The following is a 23670-nucleotide window of genomic DNA, read 5'->3' on the forward strand; positions in this document are numbered from 1 at the left end:
CAAGCCAGGCTTCAACAGTATGTGAACCTGAGAACTTCCAGATGTTCAAGCTGGTTTTAGAAAAGGCAGAGGAACCAGAGATCAAATTGCCAACATCCGTTGGATCATTGAAAAAGCAAGAGAATACCAGAAAACATCTACTTCTGCTTTATTGATTATGCCAAAACCTTTAACTATGCAGATCACACCAAACTGTGGAAAATTCAAGAGATGGGAATACCAGACCACCTTACCTGCCTCTTGAGAAATTTGTATGCAGGTCAAGAAGCAACAGTTTTAACTGGACATTGGAACAACAGACTGGTTCCAAATTGGGAAAGGAGTACATCAGGGCTGTATATTGTCACCCTGCTTTTTTAACTTATATGCAAAATACATTATGTGAAATGCTGGGTTGGATGAAACGCTAGTTGGAGTCAATATTGTCAGGAGAACTATCAATAACCTCAGATACACAGAATGACACCACCCGTATGGCAGAAAGTGAAAAAGAACTAAAGAGCCTCTTGATGAAAGTGAAAGGGGAGAGTGAGAAAGCTGACTTAACACTCAACATTCAGAAAATGAGGATCATGGCATCTGGTCCCAGCACTTCATGGCAAATAGATGGGCAAACAATGGAGACAGTGTGACACTTTATATATGAGGCTCCAAAATCACTGCAGATGGTGACTGCAGCCCTGAAATTAAAAGACGCTTGCTCCTTGGAAGAAAAACTATGGCCAACCTAGACAGCATATTAAAAAGCAGAGACATTACCTTGCTGATAAAGGTCTGTCTAGTCAAAGCTATAGTTTTTTCAGTAGTCATGTATGGATGTGAGCATTGGACCATAAAGAAAGCTGAGCACCAAAGAATTGATGGTTTTGAACTGTGGTGTTGGAGAAAACTCTTGAGAGTCCCTTGAACTGCAAGGAGATCCAACCAGTCAGTCCTCAATATTCATTGGAAGGAGTGATGCCGAAGCTGAAATTGCAATACTTTGGCCAACTGATGCAAAGAGCTAACTCGTTTGAAAAGACCCTGATGCTGGGAAAGATTGAAGGCAGGAGGAGAAGGGGATGACAAAGGATGAGATGGTTGAATGGCATCACCGACTCAATGGACATGAGTTTGAGCAAACTCTGGGAATTGGTGATGGACAGGGAAGCCTGGTGTGCTGCAGTCCATGAGGTCACAAAGAGTCAGACATGACTGAGTGACTGAACTGAACTGAATAGCCAAAATAAATAAATATATAAATAGTTTTAAAAAATCATAAGTGATGGAGACTAAGTAAATCAGGGAGTAAAATTTATAGATATCTAAGGCAAGAGACTTGCTGGAAGATGGAACAAAACGTGAAGAGACACCAAAGATGAGAGCATGCTCGATGTGTTCCAAGATCAGCTTAGGAGACCAGTGTGATTAGATTAGGAGGAGCAGGGTGAGTGGAGGACAGGCTAAGAGGATGTGAAGTCACAGGGGTAGAAAGGCTTTGTAGGTAAGGTTGGAGACATGCTCTAACTTTGAGGGACATGGGAGACTCTTGGAAGATTCTGAACAGAGGAGGGGCATGGTCTGAAATATGGTTTGCAATGATTCTCCTGCTATAGAAGAACAGAGGGAGATGACCAGGAGACCAGTTTGGAGGTGCCCGAGATGATCCAAGAGAGAAAGGTCTAGAGCAGGAGTGGACATGATGAGAAGTGGGAAAATTCTGAATAATATTTAAAGGTAGAACCAACTAGATTTGGAATCGATTGGGTGTGGAGTAAAAGAGAAAGAATATAACAAAGGACAACTCCAAAATTTTTATCTCCCACAAGCAGAAGAATAGGATTTTCATCATCTGAGATGGAGAAAATTGTAGGAGAAGCAGCGAGTCCTGCAGGGGTTCAGTTTTGAGCAAGCTAGTTTTGAGAGACCTCTTAGACCTCTAAGCCTGCAAGTGGAGATGATAAGGGAACAGTTGAATACATGAGTCTTAGTTCAGGAAAGAGGTATGGACCAAAGATATATACATTTTGTGGTCTCTGGTACAGTTATTAAAGTTCTGTGACTAGCTGAGATTATTAGGGGATACTTAAATAGAGAAGAGAGGCCATATGTACACTAAGCATTGTTCTCAAGATGATTTTAGATAGTGCAGAGTTGAACATTTTAATAGTCATTTTCTGAATGACTGTATGAATGTTTAGATGGTAATTTTAAGGGTAATCACTAAATATTGTTTTTCTCTATATGTTAATAACCTAAAATTCTTCAAAAAATTTGTTAAAAACATGAATACACTTAAGCTATTAAGAATAACCAATAATACTAGTGCCACAATGATATTTCAATATTTGGAAAATTGTGTAGGAAGAAGTTTGGGAAGCAAGGTGTATTGGAAAGAATCCTGTCAGATAGTCATCAGCTTTAGTCCTCATTATTGACCAAGAATTTTTAGGAGAATCTCTTTAACTTTTTGATGCCTTTATCAGGAAAAGATTGTTCTCCATCAAATGTCCTTCAATTTGCACATGGGATAGTATAATTCTTTCCTTTTTTTTTTTTCCACCAGAGAAAACATGCCTCCAAGGGCATTTCACATCATATACTTTGGTAAGTGGCTTAACATAAGAATTTTTTTTTTTTAAAGTCTGACATTTGCTTTATTTTTCCTTTTTTTAAAAAAGTTTAGACAATGAACAAACAGAATAGGATTGCCAAGCAAAAATACAGATTGAAGCAGAAAAATATTTCCTTCTTAATAACTACTTTTACACCACAAAGCTAAATTCTCAAATAATAATGATGAATGACCAAAAATTTAAGATACCTAAATTACAGGAATAATCTACCATGCTATATAATTTTATGGAATGAGACATGTTGTCAGATATCCCTGAAAACAAATGGATTATGTACTTTAATAATAGTTCTTCCTGGTTTTCTTCATGCCCTTCCGTAGTACAAATCCTTGGCCAAACTCTATATATCCACTTACCCCAAAGAAGACACAAATTAAAATTACCTACTGTCTTGTGACTGAACTATTTTAGCTTTAGAATTTGGATTTTTAAAACTGTTAAAAAATGAAATGCTACCAAAAATATACAAATGCACATGAAATTAGGTATTTGTTGATTTCATGGCTTAGAATTATCTCTGAGAAAAAAATCGCATTTTATTTGTAAACACTTTGTTCAATAAAAATACAAAATGATAAACTTTAAAAAATTTTTAAAAGAGACTTTTCAAAATCTATGAAAATTTTGCTATCTAGTATACATATGTGCATATTAAAAATAGACTTTTATATTTTATAGAGAAGCCCACTGATATAAATCTGAGAGAAACAATGATAATAGTAGGGAGCAGTTTTTGAAAATTCATTCTTCATTTTGATACAAAAAAATAAATCCCTTAACCTGTTTGTGGAGATGAAGCTTGAAAGTAGAGTTGAAAAATATTAAAATAGAGGTGAAAAGTGAAATTCAGGCACAAAATCAAGCCTGCTATAGAAAGCCACAGCAGGGAGCTGCCGGGGTCCAGCCCCGGCGGAGTCCCTTCGGATGAGCGGTGTCAGCGAAGAAAAGAAAGCGAGTCGAGTCTTGGTTGAGTGCAGGATCAAGACTTTAACATAAGAATTTTATCTATTTCTGACACTTACCTGATGCACAGAGAAGTGTGTTGAAAGTTTCTTCTCTTTCTATTCCTTCAGGCTTTGTATTGAAAGAGAAAAATTAAGAAGAAACGTTATGCATGTATATATATATATGGAATCTAGAAAAATGGTACTGATGAACCTATTTACAGGGAAGGAAAGAGAACAAACTTGTGGATACAGGGAGGAAGGAGAGCGTGAGGCGAACTGAGAGAGTAGTATTGACATACATATATACTACTGTGTGTGAAATAGATAACTAGTGGGAAGCTCCTGTATAGCATAGGGAGCTCAGCTCAGTGCTTTGTAATGACCTAGAGGGATGGGATTTGGGGGGTGAGTGGAAGGGAGGATTCAGAAGGAGGGCATACATGTATACATATAGCTGATTCACATTGTTGTACAGTAGAAGCTAATATAACATTGAAAAGCAATTATTCTCCAGTTAAAAAATGAATTTAAAAAAAAGAGAAGTGATAATGTATCAGAGAAGAAGCAATCACTTTAGAAGAGAAAATGTTAGTGAAAGCTTGAGTTGTGGACATATTCATATTCATGGGAATGAAATGTCACAGCCACAACATGTTAGATAATGCTATTTCCATAATAAAACTTCTGAGACTCAGAGAAATGAGACCTGCATACCTCAACTAGTAAAGGCTTGATAACGGTGTCCTTCTGTCCAAGTGCTGGGAAGTGAGGCACCTCACTGCCACATAGTTCCTGAGACTGCAGGGCTTCTGCAGTAGCTGTGAAATTCACCTCTCCTGGGGAATAAGATTCTTAAGGAATTAAACAGTGATCCTATATTGAATGGTTTCTTCTTTTTAAGCCTCTCCAATATATATAATTGTTTTCTTCCCTTTGATCATTGTCAAAGGAGGAGAGAAAAACATGCATCTGAGTGGGAGTGGAAAGCAATCATCACAACAAAGAAGTAGGATTTGTGAACACCGTTATCACTCACCCAGTGACTTTGGGCTCACAGCCCAGGACACGGTTTTCTGCTTATTTCCACAGACACAGTGAGATTCTTCATTCTTCTCTACTGGGATGGCCAAGAAAGCAGAAGAGGCCTCCAGCTGCACGCTCACCTGTCCCCCATTCCACCCATGAGTTGGAGAAAGAACACAGGCAAAAGGTCAGTAAGGGCGTTGGGGTGGGCGGAGGGGAAAGAAGCTTAAAGGGACAATGCATACTAATGAGAGGCTTTGAGAAGCTGTTCAGACAAGGTAAATCCTGTCAGGTATTTTGTAGTTTAGTTGTTTGCCATAAGGACAGGGAGGCCTGGCGTGCTGCGATTCATGGGGTGGCAAAGAGTCCGACACAACTGAGCAACTGAACTGACTGACCAATAACGACACTGAAAAACTGACGGGAATCAGGATAAATACTCAGGATTTAGGCTTGTGCCAACACAAGGAAGAAATATTTTTCTTTTGTTAGAGTGAAAAAATAATCAGGTGGGAGTAATATCTGAATTCAGGAATGCGCAAACAAAATAGAGTCCTGGATGACTATAACCTTACCACCTTGGATCTGTTGGGGAGCTTTGTTCTTAGCACCTGAAAGTGAAAGTGTTATTTACTCAGTCGTGTCCGACTCTTTGCGACTCCCTGGACTGTAGCCAGGCTCCTCTGTCCTTGGGGATTCTCCAGGTGAGAATATTGGAGTGGGTTGCCATTCCCTTCTCCAGGGGATCTTCACCCAACCCAGGTCTCCCACATTGCAGACAGATTCTTTACTATCTGAGTCACCAGGGAAGCCCGGATGATTGTAACCTTACCACCTCGGACCTGTTGGGGAGCTTTGTTCTTAGCACCTATTCCAGTCTAAAATTAGGCCACATCATATTCAATTATGATTTACTAGATGACCTGGGGGAGATTTAGGAAATGAATGGTGTGTTCCTTCCTCCTACCTTCAGTTACATCCAGACAAGTGCCCTTACCCGAATGCAATGGGACAGATAGTTGAACACAGTGGCTTTGAGTGTGAAGGCTTCTCCTCGAACCACAGAATAGGGAAGAGTGAGTTCCAGGAAGAAGGGCTGGAAGACTGTGAGAGAGATGGTGGGCGAGAGGCCAAGCCCTGCTGTTTCAGACAAGCAGAGGGCGCTGGCCTTCCATTCCGTGATGGTGTCAGGGACCTGGATTGCCAACTCACGTCTGCCCGATATACTAGAGAGGGGAAAAAAGAAGACGAGAGTCAATGAATTCCTTTTCTTAAATCATAGAGCACAGCTGACTCTAGAGCATGACACTTTAGAAACCCAGTGTGATAAATACTAAATTTGATATAAAGTTTGGTGCTCCTAGAGAGGTCTCTGAAATTTATTTTTTTCTTTTTAGGGTCAAGGGTAGCTTTCTATTGTTTGAAGTATCTCGGGACCAAATTAGAAAAACAAATTTGCCTTTGTTTAGCTATGAGATAAATGAATTATGAGTCTACACATCTATCAGAAAAGAGTGGGGCAGAACAGAAAGGACTGGGAGCCCTACGATTACACCAGAATCGTAGAGGAGGATTCAAAGCCTCCTACGAACTCAGTTCCAAGCAGCACACAACTTACTCCAGTGGTATCAACTCCCAGATCCAGGTCTCAGGGAAATACTTCCGGATTGTTTCTTTCACTTTCATGGCTGAAGAGTCGTCTCTTTCATTCAATGGATAAGGTAACATTGCAGCTCCACCTACTGGAGCACCAACCATTCTTTGTATGGGGCCTGGTGGACCTGCTGGATGTGCTGGAGCTGTGGAGAGACAACAAGAGGGCCCAATGTAAGCCTGAGTTTTATCATCGATTTCTCAGAGCCACCTTATGTATCAAGCAGAACAAGGTCATATGCTCAGGGAACGTCTTTTGTTAGAACAATTTACCCTACCACCTTCTTACTTTGTTTACTCATCTATTTGACTTATTGGAAGGTTAATCCTGCTGCTTCATCAAATAGTTTAGAGGCAAGTGTATTTTTCTCTAGAAATGAAAACAAATATAACTCTCCCTAAGCTGATTTTTCAACTGGTAAAAGGAAGAATAAAGAGTAGTTTAACCCCCCCTATACTGCTCAGATGGTAAAGAATCCGCCTGCAATGTGGGAGACCTGAGTTTGATCCCTGGGTCAGGAAGACCCCCTGGAGGAGGGCACGGCAACCCACCTCCAGTATTCTTGCCTGGAGAATCCCCATGGACAGAGGAGCCTGGCAGGCTACAGTCTATGGGGTCTCAAAGAGTCGGACACGACTAAGTGAGTAACAACAGCACAGCACATACTGCTTATGGGCTTCCCAGGCGCCACTAGTGGTAAAGAGCCTGCCTGTCAATATAGGAGACATAAGAGACATGAGTTCGATCCCTGGGTCAGGGAAGGTCCCATGGAGGAGGGCATGGAAACCCACTCCAATATTCAAGAATCCCATGGACAGAGGAGCCTGGCAGGCTACAGTTTATAGGCTCACAAAGAGTTGGACACAACTGAAGCGTAGCGCAGCACACAGCACAGGGGAAATAGGATTCGTAGGCATCTCAGCATGCCTAGAGAAATGTCTCTGTTAGCAGCAGAAGAGAAAATAGAATCTTTTTGACTTTTCCTCTTTTCTATGTATATTTGAGACACACAAGGAGATTAACAGTATATCTGCCAAAAGCTGAATTATTCTATTCTATTATTCAACTTGTCAGAATCACTGACTTCCGTAAAAGAACGACAGAGGCAAATAATATCCATATAATCGTTCACATTTCTCAGATCCCGTGCAGGTAGGGCACCGTGATCTGTGCCACTTCCATAGCTGGCCGTAAAGTCATGTGCATATCTACTCCTTCTTCCCCAAGATAGTAACCTTCAAAGGCATGCTGGAGATGGAGTCACAAGATGAAAGCTGAATGAATCTCCTTGACAATGATTGGTCAGTGTTTCGACCACTGGAGGTGTTTTGAACAGCTCCCGGTCTCACAAGCAGTTTTTGTGAGAGCATTAAAATAAACTGTTAGGTGCTCAGACTCTGAGATGTGGGGATTTGTTTGCTAAGGTGGTATAATTTATCTTATCTTGACTAATTCAGATGCTGAAGGCACAGTAGATAAAGAGGATTTAAAGTACCAAGACTGTATTTAATTTTGATTAGAGAGAGACAGAGAAATCATAATGTTTCATTTTTTTTTCTAGAGAAAAAGGTTATTTGAGGAAATTTTACCAAGAAATTGCTGCAGAGTCATAACATTCAATACTTAAGAAAATGGCTTTTTTTCCCAACCCAGCAAAACATTACTTTTCTTCTATTATTTTAGTGGATAGATAACTTTCACCCTTACCATTTGCATAGGTCACAGGCATTGCTGGATATGGTGAAAGCGGCTGACAGAAATATGGCTTGTGGATTTTTGAGTTGGTAAAAATACTTAATCCCGCAGACTGGAAGAAAAATAATTATTAAAATATATTGGGAATCCACTCTGGAGACTGGAATATTTTCTTATGTTTGTATTATACCCTTAACATTATACATAGAACTCATAGGGTTATCGTGAAAATTCCACCCAATGGAGAGGAGACATATTTCATAAAAATGAAAATGGGGTCACAGAGAGTCCAGATTATCCAGTTAATGAATGGGAGTTGAGATTAGAATCTACTTCTGATTCCTGTTTCTGAATTTTGATTCCTGTATGCTTGGTGCTCCTTTAATTATCTTTTGCCTCCAAGAAACTGAGTATTTTAGCTTTGGATGTTTTTCTTCCTTTCCTCCCCCTGCCTCAAACCACGCATTAACTTTGTTGCAGAGAATAGTATTTTGTTTCTTTTCATTTGAAATTGTAGGGTTGCATATTGGAGAATTTTCTTCATAGTCAGTACACTTTGCTTTATTGGGAAATATGCCTTTGCCTGAATATCTGTGTTCAACTCATCCCTTTTGTGATTTATCCTTTCTTTTTTTCTTTCTCAGTTTTAAGTATCCTGAAACTGCATGCAAGACACGCATGCAGACATCCACAGTAGCTTGATTCCTTGATTCCTGTTACAGACTTCCTCCTTCTTCAATATTAGTCATAGTTAAATACTACTTGCTGTCTTCTAAGAGTGCTTGGGAAACTGGGACTCTGAGGCACAGTTGTCAGTGGTGGCAGTGGTATGGAACATGGAGAAAGAAGTCAGAAAGAAACATTTAACAGTTAATAAAGAGCTTTTTTTTCTCCCTCCACCACCAACTGATTCTGGAGGCTCCAGAAAAGGGAGGTTTAAACTGCTCTCAGCTAAGGGGCAGACCTCCACAGCAGTGACTGCGCATGACTTCCTCAAGGTATAGTGAGTGTTTTCAGTCCTTTCTGGTGGAGCTAAGATTTAATCTCACAACCTGGATAAACTTCCCCTTTATAACTCTGCCTAACTGTAGTTGAAGATACACATTTGATCTAATGTACCTAAGGCATGCTAATGTTTCTACTCCAAGTTTAGTAAATTTTTCTTTATGAACAGCTACTTTCAATTCACCTGAAATTTTACTGCACTGAAACTGTTGGCCGAAGTATTTTACTTTATGTGTTCAGTCATTTGCCGATTCATTTATTGTGAAATGACTGTTATAGTGGCTGCCAACAGAGTATTCACTTTTTTAAAGGATGTCAGAGGCTCTGTGGGAAATGTTTGCTTTGGTTTTCTCACATATTGGAATCTCTGAGAATCACTGAGAGGATATATGATGGTGACAACTAGCTTTGGGATCAACTTGGTTAAAGTTGTGGGCCCTAAAAGTATACCCCTTGCTCTTAAAGTGCCAGAGAAATTCATGACTGACTGTGTATGTACAAAGTTCTCCATGCCTCTGACATTTCAATATTTTTCTGTTAGGCATAGCTTTTTTTTTTTTTTTTTTTTTGGTGGTTGAGAGGAAGGTCAGATTCTAGAGCTTAGAAATCCTTTTCTTCTCCGTCTTGACGATGAGGTAGAAATCAATTTAGGTTGTGTTTTTAGGAAGAGGAATTACCTCAAAGATACTGTAAACATCATCATCACTGATGAGCTGCTTTGGAGTGTAAATCACTCCATTGTGAGTTATGTCTTCCGCGTTGATGCATTTTTCCCCATCTTCATTCATGGGGCCTCCATAACCCATGCTAAAGATTCCCTTTACTGATAGCAAGTTATACACCTGCAAAGTAGAACAAAGGAAAAACTGTTATTTATTTTATAAAGTGAGATAATGTTCAATCTGGAGTTTAAGAGATCTGGATGTTTGTTTAACACTCCCATAGCAACATTATAAAACATGACACAGAAATTATGGAGTGATAGCAAACATTATGGATCCCAGTCCTGTTGTTGTATGAAAGAAAATAATGTATAAAGAAATCAAATATATTGATGAAAGACTCAGAGGTCATTTAGCTTGAGTAAGTCTAAAATTCAAGTTTCTTTGTCTCCCAGTCCTAATGCCTACTTTTTTTTGAATATATCTTTTGAATTTTATTTATATTTATTGGTGTATAACTGCTTTACAATGTGGTGTTAGTTTCTGCTGCACAACAAAGTGAATCAGCTATATGTATACTTGTCTCCCCTCCCTCTTGGAACATCCTTCCCCCTCACAACCCATCCCACCCCTCTAGGTCATCACAGAGCACCAAGCTGAGCTTCCTGCGCTTTACAGCAGGTTCCCACTAGCTATCTATTTCACACATGGTAGTGTATATATGTCAATTTCCCAGTTCGTCCCACTCTCCTCTTCCTCACCCTGTGTCTATATGTCATTCTCTCTGTCTGTGTCTCTATTCCTGCCCTGGAAATAAGTTCATCACTACCATTTCTCTAGACTCTACACATATGTGTTAATATATTTGTTTTTCTCTTTCTGACATACTGCACTCTGTTTGATAGACCCTAGGTCCAACTTTTAAAAGAAAGCAAAAAGGTAGAGAGTACAGAGAAGCATGATGAAAGAATAGAAGTCATTCTTATCCATCACCTAGAAACAGCCTCTGTAAATACTTAATTTATTTTCTTTTCCCACTTTATGTGATTACATTTTTACCAAGTTTTTTATTTTTTTTCCCCCAGTCTACTGCTTTAGGACCAAGTTTAACTCAGGAGGAAACTAGATGCAAAGGTAACCTAGAAATAAATTCATTCTAGTTCAGTTTTTGCCTAGTGAGTGCATGCTAAGTTGCTTCAGTTGTGTCCGACTCTTTGCGACCCTATGAACTGTAGCCCACCAGGCTCCTCTGTCCATAGGATTCTCCAGGCAAGAATACTGGAGTGGGTTGCCATGCCCTCCTCCAGGGGATCTTCCCACCCAGGGATTGAACCTGCATCTCTTATGTCTTCTACATTGGCAGGCAGGTTCTTTACTACTAGCACCACCTGGGAAGCCCCATCATAAGGCCACCTGCTCAGTCGTACAGTATTCAGGCTGTTAAAGACACATTGACACCATGCGGACCTGCTGTCATCTCTTATTTAAGCTATTACCATAGCCTCTTATTTCTGTGCTTTCATTCTTGCTCCCATACTCTGAACAGCAAACAGGATCTTCATGACTAGGTAAATCTAAATCATCACTCTCGTGCTTTAAACTCCTCACTGATTTATCACTGCCTTTGCTGTCAATTCAATTCCTGGGTCGGGAGGATCCCCTGGAGAAGGAAATGGCAACCCACTCCAGTATTCTTGCTTGGAAAATCCTGTGGACAGAGGAGCCTGGTAGGCTACAGTCCATGGGGTCACAAAAGAGTCAGACATGACTGAACAACTTCACTTTCACTTTTCACTTTGCTGTCAATGCCTAATTCCTCCAGCTTCACAGTCCTCCTCATGATCATCCTGACTTTCCATCCCACCTACTGCCTCTACCATCCTTTTCTCTCACCACTTTATGTGAGGTCGTTACTGTTTCCTTGGGAAACACTCTTGAGACTTGTTCTCGCCTCAGGACCCTCAGGCTGCTTTCATTCTTTGCATTCCCTGCCCCTGCCCCTGTTATCTGACAATCTAAGAAGAGATCCGCAATCACTACATTAAAACTTGTTCAACTGTTTTCTTCATCTCAACATCCTGTTTATTCCTTAAATGATACTGACCGACACTTAGAACTACTATATGTTGATATGTTTTTGTTGCTTGCTTGCTTAACACATGAGACTATGAGTCTAAAATGGTCAAAGACCACATTTATTTTTCACCATTATAACTCTTATTCTTAGAGCACTATCTTGTAGTCAAGATGCAGTGGATATTTGTTAAATAAATAAATGGACAGTGAAGACTAAAAAACTACTGAGCTCTTTTGCATGTTTTTCATTATAACAAACATCTTTTTTTTTTTTTTTCCCCAGCTGTGCTGTGCAGCATATGGGATCTTAATTCCCTGTGCAGGGATCTGAGATCCCCACAATAGAAGCAGAGTCTGATCCACTGGACCACCAGGGAAGTCCCAGGAAACATGTTTAAAAGATAAGTTTGATTGGAATCTTGTTTATCCATACTGAAAACAAGTAAGTGCCTGGACTTTAGAGAAAATTTAAAAATTTGACATTTCACATACTATTTTGAATTGTGGTGTGTTAGACATGGCATTGAATAAAATTTGATTCAAATTCCACCTTTAAAATATATTTTTTGGTGCATGTTTCTATAGTTGCTTAATCTAACTCTGCTGTGTTTTCTTATTTCATAAAATGAAGGTAATAATACCCTCCTTAAGGAATTACCCATTTATTTACTCATTAAAAATGTGTTGAGCCTCTTTTACATGTGAGGACTGTGCGAGGCACAGGTGAGCAAGACTACTCAGTCTTTGACACACTGTAGCAGACAATGAAGTGAAATGATCTGTGGAAAGCATCTTGTGCAAAGTCCTTTTCAGAAACAAGTAGAATTCAAACTCTTCTGTGACTTAGTGAACTATTGCTGACACTCTAAAGAACTTGTCCTTTGCAGGTATAACTTCCAGCTTTCAGAAATGTCATATCATGTGTGCATTTTCTGATATCTGAGACTGAGATGGGACTCACTGATTGAGGCGAGAGCTCAGCTTCAGGATTCATTAACAGAACACTCTGGTCCACGGCTCGGAGGCCACAGAGAGAGTAAGGAGCAGCTGTGACTCTCAGGCTGGTGTTTGAGGCTGGAAGGCCTTGGGCTGAGGAGAAGCTCAGATTTACCTGTAAGGAGGATATAATTATAGCAATGAATCTTCCAATTGTTACCATCTTAAAACACTCTTCTACCCCAGGCTTCCCAGGTGGTGCTAGTGATCAAGAATCCACCTGCAATGAAGGAGACGTAAGAGATGTGGGTTTGATCCCTGGATCAGAAGATCCCCTGGAGGAGGGCATGGCAACCCACTCCAATATTCTTGCCTGGAGAATCTCATGGTCAGAGGAGCCTGGTGGGCTATGGTCCATAGGGTCACAAAGAGCTGGATATGAGTGAAGCAATTTAGCACACAGCACACACCCCAGGAAAGTCCCTTGAATATATTTTGAATTCCTCATGAATTTTTGGAAAAAACAAGAGACTTCCAAGAAATAGTGCTAATGGCCACCTGCTTTGAACTACTCCATTAGACTCAAAACTGCTCAGGTTTTGTTATCATTCTCTGCTGTTAGAGATCCTTTGGCAGAAAGTTTTAGGAGCATTACCTGACAGTCTTTTAATGAACATAGGTTCCTTATTTTTCCATTGCTCAAAAAAGGGAGATGAAGAAAAGGACTGGTCTTAAACAAAACACCCACCTCATTGGCAAAACAGTTTTCAATGTCGAGCTTCTCAGTATCTGCTACAACTTCTCCGTTAGGTAAAATGGTATAAACAAGTAACTGGGCTATAGGAGCAAAGTTCGATTCCACTCGAAAGGAGAAGGAAAATACCCCTTTTACTGCAAAGTAAAGAAAGTTCGAGATAATAGATTAGGAAGAGGAAAGAGCTTCAATTTTATAAAGAGGAGCCTCTCAAATTATTTTACTTATTTACATGTGGAGTGTACTAAAGTTACAAAAAGACCTGCCTTTATGCCATTGTGCTTGCAGTGAAAGTGAAAGTATTAGTCTCTCAGTCATGTCTGACTCTATGTGACTCCATGGACTGTAGCTCTCCAGGCTCCTCTTTCCATGGAATTCTCCAGGCAAGAATACTGGAGTGAGTTGCCATTCCCTTTTCCAGGGGACTTTCCCCACCCAGGGATCGAACCTGGTCTCCTACATTGCAGTCAGATTCTATACAGTAGTATTCAGTAAACATATGCTGAACTACTGATATTAATATTTTCCTTAAAGATGTAGATTACATTATTGATTTCCTCTGCTTAAGAAGGAAAGAACATTTAGTAAGTCTCTGTTTTTAAATTTAAAAAAAGACATTAAGATGTCAAGAGAGAAGAACTTCTAGACATCTTTAATGATCTCTATGATCCAGTCAGCACAAGTCTTGTCATATGAATGTGCTTAGTCGCTCAGTCATGTCCAGGGAAGCCTGTCATATGCATGATGGCAAGTCAAAGAATGCAACACAATCTTTACCGTCAGGCCATTTTCAATAGAGCAGAGATACAGGTACACATGGGCTTCCCTGGTAGCTCAGCTGGTAAAGAATCGGCCTGCAATGCAGGAGACCCTGGTTTGATTCCTGGGTCGGGAAGATCCTCTGGAGAAGGGATAGGCTATCCACTCCAGTATTCTTGGGCTTCCCTTAGTGGCTCAGCTGGTAAAGAATCTGCCTGCAATGTGGGAGACCTGGGTTCAATCCCTGAGTTGGGAAGACCTCCTGGAGGAGGGCACAGCAACCCACTCCAGTATTCTTGCCTGGAGAATCTCCATGGACAGAGGAGCCTGGCAGGCTACAGTCCATGGGGTTGCAAAGAGTCGGACATGACTGAGCGACTAAACACAAGTACAGTGCACATAATCATGTACAAAACAAAGTATGCTTCTGATTTTTATAATGCATCTATTTTAGTTGTTTTCTGTGTGAATTACATAGTGTTTAATTCACACACCTTCAATCTTGTTCTGTCTGATCTTTGTAGCTTAAATTTATTTTAAAGCTGTTGTCTTATACATCTATAGAAGATTTGAGGGCAACTTGTAGGGAAAATACACAAAACAGCAGGGTTAAAATAAATGTGAACTAATGGCTGATTCATGTTGTTGTATGACAGAAACCAATATTGCCATTGTAAAGCATTATCCTCCAATTAAAAATAAGCTTAGAAAATGAATTATTAAAAAAAAATTGAAGTAATAAAACTAAAACCATATGAAATTGAATTTCTTAAGCAGGGTTAACATAGGCAGGAATTAATTATTAAGAGGTCATTCAGTTCAATTCAGTTGCTCAGTCGTGTCCGACTCTTTGTGAGTCGCAGCATGCCAGGCCTCCCTGTCCATCGTCAACTCCCAGAGTCTGCTCAAACTTATGTCCATCGAGTCGGTGATGCCATCCAACCATCTCATTCTCTGTCGTCCCCTTCTCCTCCTGCCCCCAATCCCTCCCAGCATCAGGGTCTTTTCCAATGAGTCAACTCTTCACATGAGGTGGCCAAAGTATTGGAGTTTCAGCTTCAGCATCAGTCCTTCCAATGAACACCCAGGACTGATCTCCTTTAGGATGGACTGGTTGGATCTTCTTGCAGTCCAAGGGACTCTCAAGAGTCTTCTCCAACACCACAGTTCAAAAGCATCAATTCTTCGGTGCTCAGCTTTCCTCACAGTCCAACTCTCACATCCATACATGACCACTGGAAAAACCATAGCCTTGACTAGACAGACCTTTGTTGGCAAAGTAATGTCTCTGCTTTTTAATATGCTATCTAGGTTGGTCATAACTTTCCTTCCAAGGAGTAAGCGTCTTTTAATTTCATGGCTGCAGTCACCATCTGCAGTGATTGGGAACCTGAAAAAAATAAAGTCTGACACTGTTTCCACTGTCTCCCCATCTATTTCCCATGAAGTGATGGGACCAGATGCCATGATCTTTGTTTTCTGAATGTTGAGCTTTAAGCCAACTTTTTCACTCTCCTCTTTCACTTTCATCAAGAGGCTTTTTAGTTCATCTTCACTTTCTGCCATAAGGGTGGTGTCATCTGCATATCTGAGGTTATTGATATTTCTCCCGGCAATCTTGATTCCAGCTTGTGCTTCCTCCAGCCCAGCATTTCTCATGATGTACTCTGCATAGAAGTTAAATAAGCAGGGTGACAATATACAGCCTTGACGTACTCCCTTTCCTATTTGGAACCAGTCTGTTGTTCCATGTCCAGTTCTGTTGCTTCTTGACCTGCATACAGGTTTCTCAAGAGGCAGGTCAAGTGGTCTGGTATTCCCATCTCTTGAAGAATTTTCCACAGTTTATTGTGATCCACACAGTCAAAGGCTTTGGCATAGTCAGTAAAGCAGAAATAGATGTTTTTCTGGAACTCTCTTGCTTTTTCGATGATCCAGTGAATGTTGGCAATTTGATCTCTGATTCCTCTGCCTTTTCTAAAACCAGCTTGAACATCTGGAAGTTCACGGTTCACGTATTGCTGAAGCCTGGCTTGGAGAATTTTGAGCATTACTTTACTAGCGTGTGAGATGAGTGCAATTGTGCGGTAGTTTGAGTATTCTTTGGGATTGCCTTTCTTCGGGATTGGCATGAAAATGGACCTTTTCCAGTTCTGTGGCCACTGCCATGTTTTCCAAATTTGCTGGCATACTGAGTGCAGCACTTTCACAGCATCATCTTTCAGAATTTGAAATAGCTCAACTGGAATTCCAGCATATCCACTAGCTTTGTTCATAGTGATGCTTTCTAAGGCCCACCTGACTTCACATAACGAATGGTTAAACACTAAAGTGCTTAAATTTAACAGTTTCCCAGAAATCCAAGGCAAATGGAAAAACAACCATTTACACAGCTATCATCAAATAAAATAAAGTATGCTTTATCTTACAGAGAGAGACACTTCCTTCTCCCCATTTCACTTCTCGAGATACTTAATATATTGTGTAGGATTTTGGAGAAGGACATGGCAATCCACTCCAGTACTCTTGCCTGAAAACTCATGGGAGGAGCCTGGTAGGCTGCAGTCCATGGGGTCGCTAAGAGTCTGACACGACTGAGCACCTTCACTTTCACTTTTCACTTTCATGCATTGGAGAAGGAAATGGCAACCTACTCCAGTGTTCTTGCCTGGAGAATCCCAGGGACAGAGGAGCTTGGTGGGCTGCCATCTATGGGGTCACACAGAGTTGAACATGACTGAAGCGACTTAGCAGCAGCAGCAGCAGCATGTAGGATTTAAATTCTATTAGTGAAAGTTAAAGTCTCTCAGTCATGTCCGACTCTCTGCGACCCCATGGACTATACAGTTCATGAAATTCTCCAGGCCAGAATATTGAGAGGGTAGCTTTTCCCTTCTCTAGGGGATTTTCCCAACCCAGGGATCAAACCTAGGTCTCCCACATTGCAGGCAGATTCTTTACCAGCTGAGCCACAAGGGAAGCAGGAACTAATTTTGAAGAAATTTCCTCATGAGGAAATTGGGTTTTTGATATGCTATTGGGAACAAACTTACCTGCTCTAGAAAAACCACTATAATGTTTAGTCCCATAAAAATCCATGATAAATGGAAAATTAGAGGGACTGTTCCATATTTGAGTACCTGAAATCAATTTTTTAAGCAATAAAACAATTTAGTAAGAGATTTTTATCTAGATAAGAGATTTTATGGACCCAAGGAGAATCTATGCTGAGCAGGATTTAGAGTGATATGTCTTTATTATGGCCTTGGTTGTCTCATGCTGCTGGGAAAATGGATAAACTAGAAAAAGAAGCTTTCATTTAGTGATAGAGTTAGTAGAAATTTAATAATAGATGAATTGGAAATTCAAAGAATTGTAAGATTTTAAGCACAATCTAAAAGTCATGATTAATTATAAAGGTCTTTTTAATCCAGCTTTTTATGATTATTTCAACAAAGGTGGTGAATAGTAGAGTTAGGTTATTAAATAAAAATCAATCTTCATTTGGAAAATTCTGAAGAATGTTGAGGTGCAATTCTGGCTTTATGTTGTGTTGAACTGCTTAAATAAAAAGGGATAAAGGGCCACTAGAGAAATAGAGTGAAAAGAGACCCTTCTTGACACAGTAGTTTATCTTAAGCAAGTTGAGACTTTTTTTTTTTGGCTAGCAATTTTTTTTACTTTAAGAAATAAAGAAATAGTACCGAATTCTAAGTTATTCCATTAGAATTTTTAATAAAGAATGGGACTTGTTCAAACACACAAGCAGAAGAGTGCACAAAAATATAGCATCTTGAGGGCAATGGCCATGTTTTATTAATGTTTTTATGCAAAGCTCCTATTATGAGCTATATCAAGATAGGAAGATAGACTGTCTTGAAATATAGCTTTGATGGGGAAACTCTTTTTCCAAAAAAATTAACAGTTATAAATCATAAAGAAATATCTTAACCTTAATTTATGAATTAGTTTAAAAATATGTATTGCATACCCACTGTGTGCCAGGTACTAATGTGAGAAATGGTGTGTCAAAAATAAAAGACAGATATGTTCTAATCTTTATAATACATATTCTTTATTTTTCTTGAAAATATTCACTCACCTTGGGCGAATGGACTTTTCTATTTTTCCAAATATGCTTTTGTTAATAAAAATTGCTTTAGTAAACTGATAGCCTATAATTCAAATGAACAGAAAAAAAGGGAAGCTACTTATGAGATTTAGCCTGGGGACATGTAACAAAGAGACTAAACATACGTATCTTTGGTAATAGAGTATTTCTTGAAAAGTTAATTAACAGATATCAATGGATATTTATGATTCAAGAAAATCCAGAAGGAAAGTATGATCTAAAATAGAGAGGCAGGAATACAAGTGAGAGACTTGAAGATGGTGTATTACTGGCATTTAAGATAGAAGAGGCCATAAACCAAGGAATGCAGGAAGTCTTTAGAAGCTGGAAAAGGTGAGGAAACAGGCAATCCTCTAGAGTTCCAGAAGGAATTTAATTCTGCTAACACCTTGATGTTAGCCCAGTAAGACTTCTATATACAGAACTACAAGATAGTAAATTTGTGTGTTTTTTAGCCAACAAGCTTCCTACAGAAGCAATAAGAAACTAATACAAAATCATATAGAGTAAAACTTTTCTTTGGTGATTGTTTTCATTTTTCAATTATTTTCTGTATTACAAAAATTTAATAATAAAATGAATATATTTTACTTTAGAAATAAAATTTAAAATATAGAAACTCTATAAAAAGGATTTTAAAAAGTACTAAAATGAACCTAGTATTCTTATTTTTAAAATCAGTTTCCCCATCTTTGGTTGATGTAAAAAAGTTGGTAGCCATTTGCTCTGATGTAAGAAATAGCTAAAGTGTTTAGGGCAATTTAAGAGAAAAAAAATAGGAAATCCTGAAATTACTTACACGCTCTTTGTTTAATGGATAACACATGGGTTCCTGATTGAGCGATGCTTCCTCTTGCTTTGATCTGAAGACAGAAGGAAATACGTTTATTATCATTTTAAAGGGTAGTTATTAAACTTACATATTTATAATATACAAATAACATATTTATAATTCACAAATAACAAGAATCTCACTACTTCAACCCAAAAGTTACTTTTGTTTACTAAATTTCTCTTCTGATATTTTCCAATATGTGTAGTTTAAGTAATAAACTTCAAACAATATACTTTAAATAACACATGTAATTTTATAATGTTTTAGAATTTTCTTACTATTTACTACTTATCTTGGATATTAATATTTTAAATTTACATATTTTTTCAACATATATTTTAAGCATCTATTATATGCAAAGCAATATATAGTGAAGGGAGGTATAAAATATATGTAAGTATTATCTATTGCTGCCTTTATTTTAAAAAACAGCAAAAAATTAAAAGTATTTACACTCTCCATGTGTCTGGTACTGAACTAAATGATTTTAAGATTTTTCTTTAATTCTGGCAATAACTCTATGTTGTTGTTGTTCAGTTGCTCAGTTGTGTCTGACTCTTTGCAACCCCATGGACTGCAGCACTCCAGGCTTCCCTGTCCTTCACCATCTCCCAGAGTTTGCTCAAACTCATGTCCATTGAGTCAGTGATGCCATCCAACTATCTCATCCTCTGTTGCCCTCTTCTTCTCCTGCCCTCAATCTTTCCCAGCATCAGGATCTTTTCCAATGAGTCAGCTCTTTGCATCAGGTGGCCAAAGTGTTGGAGCCTCAGCTTCAGCATCAGTCTTTCCAATAAATATTCAGGGTTGATTTCCTTTAGGACTGACCAATTTGATCTCCATGCTGTCCAAAAGACTTTCAAGAGTCTTCTCTAGCACTACAGCTTGAAGGCATCAATTCTATGGTGCTTAGCCTTCTTTATGGTCCACCTCTCAAATCTGTATATGACTAGTGGAAAAACCATAGCTTTGACTATATGGACCTTTGTTGGCAAAGTGATGTCTCTGCTTTTTAATACACTGTCTAGGTTTGTCATAGCTTTTCTTCCAAGGAGCAAGTGTCTTTTAATTTCATGGTTGCAGTCACCATCTGCAGTGATTTTGGAGTCCAAGAAAATAAAGTCTGTCACTGTTTCCATCATTTCCCCATCTATTTGCCATGAAGTGATGGGGCTGGATGCCATGATTTTAGTTTTTTGAATGTTGAGTTTTAAGCCAGCTTTTTCACTCCTCTTTCACCTTCATCAAGAGGCTCTTTAGTTCTTTGCTTTCTGCCATTAGGGTGGTATCATATCTGAGGTTGTTGATATTTCTCTCAACAATCTTGATTCCAGCTTGTACTTCATCCAGCCTGGCACGTCACATGATGCACTCTGCATAGAAGTTAAATAAGCAGGGTGACAATATACAGCCTTGACATACTCTTTTCCCAGTTTTGAACCAGTCCATTGTTTCATGTCTGGTTCTAACTGTTGCTTCTTGACCTGCATACAGGTTTCTCAGGAGGCAGAGAAGCTGATCTTGTATTCCTATCTCTTTCAGAATTTTCCACAGTTTGTTGTGGAAAACTGTGTCAAAGGCTTCAGTGTAGTCAATGAAGCATAAGTATTCAAGAAAATTAAATACACCAAAGTAGTATTTCATGCAAAGATGGGCACAATAAAGGAAAGAAATGGTGTGGATCTAACAGAAGCAGAGGATGTTCAGTTCAGTTCAGTTCAGTTCAGTCGCTCAGTCGTGTCTGACTCTTTGCGACCCCATGAACTGCAGCACACCAGGCCTCCCTGTCCATCACCAACTCCCGGAGTTTACTCAAACTCATGTCCATTGAGTCGGTGATGCCATCCAGCCATCTCATCCTCTGTTGTCCCCTTCTCCTCCTGCCTGACTCGGATAACGAGGATGGTGTGATCACTCACTTAGAGCCAGACAACCTGGAATGTGAAGTCAAGCGGGCCTTAGGAAGCGTTACTATGAACAAAACTAGTGGAGGTGATGAAATTCCAGCTGAGCTACTTCAAATCCTAAAAGATAATGCTGTGAAAGTGCTGCACTCAATATGCCAGCAAATTTGGAAAACTCAGCAGTGGCCACAGGACTGGAAAAGGTCAGTTTTCATTCTAATCCCAAGAAAGGCAATGCCAAAGAATGTTCAAACTACACCGCACAGTTGCACTCATTCACATGCTAGCAAGGTTATTCTCAAACTCCTCAAGCTAGGCTTCGGCAGTATGTGAACCGAGAACTTCCAGATGTTCAAGCTGGATTTAGAAAAGGCAAAGGAACCAGAGATCAAATTGCCAACATCCACTGGATCATTGAAAAAGCAAAGAGAATTCCAGAAATACATTTACTGCTTCATTGACTGCTTCAGCGCCTCTGATTGTGTGGATCACAACAATAACTCTATGAAGTAAGCATAAATACTATCTTTAGTATTCAGGTGAAATGATTGACTTTATTCTTTACAGATGAGATTAAGTAAATTACCTGAGGTTACATAACTAGGAAGCAATAAAACTAGGATTCTAACTTACTGTCAATTATTTTACTTTTTTTAGAATTAAAAAAATACTGTATATAGTTAATGTTCCTATACAGAATTTTCTGCACATAAGGTTTTTTTTTGTGCGTAAGACTTAGCTGGGTAACTACCAGCTTTGTATATTTATAATTTTTGGACATAAGTAGGTATACTGACCTCAAAAGTATCATACCAATTTATAATATGCCTGTCAATGTACTTTTCCCTATAGTCACACACAAGTTCTTGAACTTGTAAATTATTTAGAACTTTTATAGGAGTAAAAGGCTACTGCTATATTTTAAAAATTTTCACTTCTCCAATTAATGTAAAATTCAACTTTTTCCCTAAAGATTATGTATACATTTTATTTCCTATTGACTGTTTTGATTTTTAGCCCTTGTCTATTGATCTACTGAATTCTAAGAAAAAACATTCTTTTTGACTAATATGTCACCTAACCTCTTTCCTCTTCTGTTCAATAATTTTCTAATGGAACTCAGAAAAAAAAAAGAAAAATACTTAGAGTTTCAGGGGAGACTAGAACATGAATGAAAAAGCATTAATTTGTTAGGAAGCAACTTCTTTTCACTCATAAACACAGAAATTAAAATGATATAAAGGGCATTATTTAGAAACAAATTCTATCTTTTCAGTTGGAACTTCCCTGGTGGCTCAGTGGAAAAGAAACTACCTGCAGTGCAGGAGACCTGGGTTTGATCCTGAATTAGGAAGATCCCCTGGAGAAGGACATGGCAACCTATTCCATTATTCTTACCTGGGAAATACCAGTCACAAAGAGTCAGACATGACTTAGCACCTAAACAGCAATCTTTTTAGGATTTATATAATTAGAGAGCTACAGTGGCTTTTGGTCTTACCAAATAATAAAAGGTTAATTCCCTTTCATCTGTCAGAATCTGTCCATTCAGGATGTAGTGCACCCGAATCTCCAGTGTTTGCCCACAGGTCACAGTACCAGCCACAGGCTCAAACTGAATGTAACTCTTGCTTGGGGAGAAAATATGTCTTGCAGTATGCGTTGCTGGTAAGTGAAATTCCTCAAGCCACCTGCTATCAAAACAGTTGCTACTCTGTTTGTAAATGACCTAATGGATAGAATAAAGGTCTTAAGTAAGTTATTTTTATTAACATTATATATATATATATATACACACACATATGTATATATATCACTCTGTAATATGCTGAAGATTTTTTAAGACTCATGTTTACTTATTTCATTATAGGCTGCCTTCTGAAATAAAGCATAATCTATAAAAAACTTCCTTTAAGTTTATTTAAAGTTACACTATATGAATTTAGGCACATTCACTCATAATCATGATCAATAATTTTTTCTTAATACCCTTATGGTTGTACATTTCATAATGACATTGGAATATTTCACACAAAATGAAAAGTGGTTTATCAAAGAAACAATTAAAATCTAGTTTGTAATAAAACTATAAAAATGGTGGATTTTCAAGGGACTATCAAGATGGTTTAATAAATGCCTCCTGAAACTAGATCATCGTCATAAAGTCTAAAGTGAAAGCTTTCTGACAGAGAATTTTTTGTTTCTTATTTTGTATTTAGATTTCCACTTACCCTAACTGAAATGAAAGAAGATGTGAAGTTACTGGTATCAATGGAAATGTTCACCAAACCATGCTCATTTGTAGTAAATCTGGCATTATATGTAAATGTATCCACATTGACCACTACAGTCTCATTGGGGATTGGCTGATCCTTGTCATCAACTAGAAGAACCTAGAAGTAGGAAAGAGAAATAAGGAAGTGAAAGCTGATTTCAGGTGTTATACAGCAATAACATTTTCCACTCTGTTGTGTTCACTTCTTGACACTTTGGCCATTGTCACTTAATGAAGATCTTAGAATATAAAAGTAAGATTTGTTTTCTGGGCTCTAAAATATTTTTCTTTTTGACATTTCTGTTTAGATAACTTATAAGTATTTAATTGAGAACTGTCAATATTAGATTCACGGTCTTGCATTCCCCAATTTTCTTCATCTTTGTTGTTCTGTATCT

General features: G+C 38.6%; 1 protein-coding gene across 1 annotated transcript in view; it reads right to left on the reverse strand.

Annotated features, from left to right (window-relative positions):
- The window catches only part of LOC110144653 (pregnancy zone protein-like), a 52913-nt gene that overhangs the window by 12969 nt on the left and 16274 nt on the right, over window positions 1–23670 (reverse strand). Inside the window, exons 11-22 of the mRNA XM_020904637.2 lie at window positions 23229–23390; window positions 22499–22726; window positions 19058–19121; window positions 13362–13504; window positions 12639–12788; window positions 9617–9781; window positions 7947–8046; window positions 6204–6384; window positions 5583–5811; window positions 4599–4725; window positions 4277–4398; window positions 3638–3689 (exon numbers count right to left, since the gene is read on the reverse strand). Of these exons, the coding sequence (XP_020760296.2) occupies window positions 3638–3689; window positions 4277–4398; window positions 4599–4725; window positions 5583–5811; window positions 6204–6384; window positions 7947–8046; window positions 9617–9781; window positions 12639–12788; window positions 13362–13504; window positions 19058–19121; window positions 22499–22726; window positions 23229–23390 (1723 nt within the window). The remainder of the gene's footprint in view (window positions 1–3637; window positions 3690–4276; window positions 4399–4598; window positions 4726–5582; window positions 5812–6203; window positions 6385–7946; window positions 8047–9616; window positions 9782–12638; window positions 12789–13361; window positions 13505–19057; window positions 19122–22498; window positions 22727–23228; window positions 23391–23670) is intronic.

Source organism: Odocoileus virginianus, unplaced genomic scaffold, assembly GCF_023699985.2.
Source record: "Odocoileus virginianus isolate 20LAN1187 ecotype Illinois unplaced genomic scaffold, Ovbor_1.2 Unplaced_Contig_11, whole genome shotgun sequence".
Lineage (NCBI taxonomy): Eukaryota > Metazoa > Chordata > Mammalia > Artiodactyla > Cervidae > Odocoileus > Odocoileus virginianus.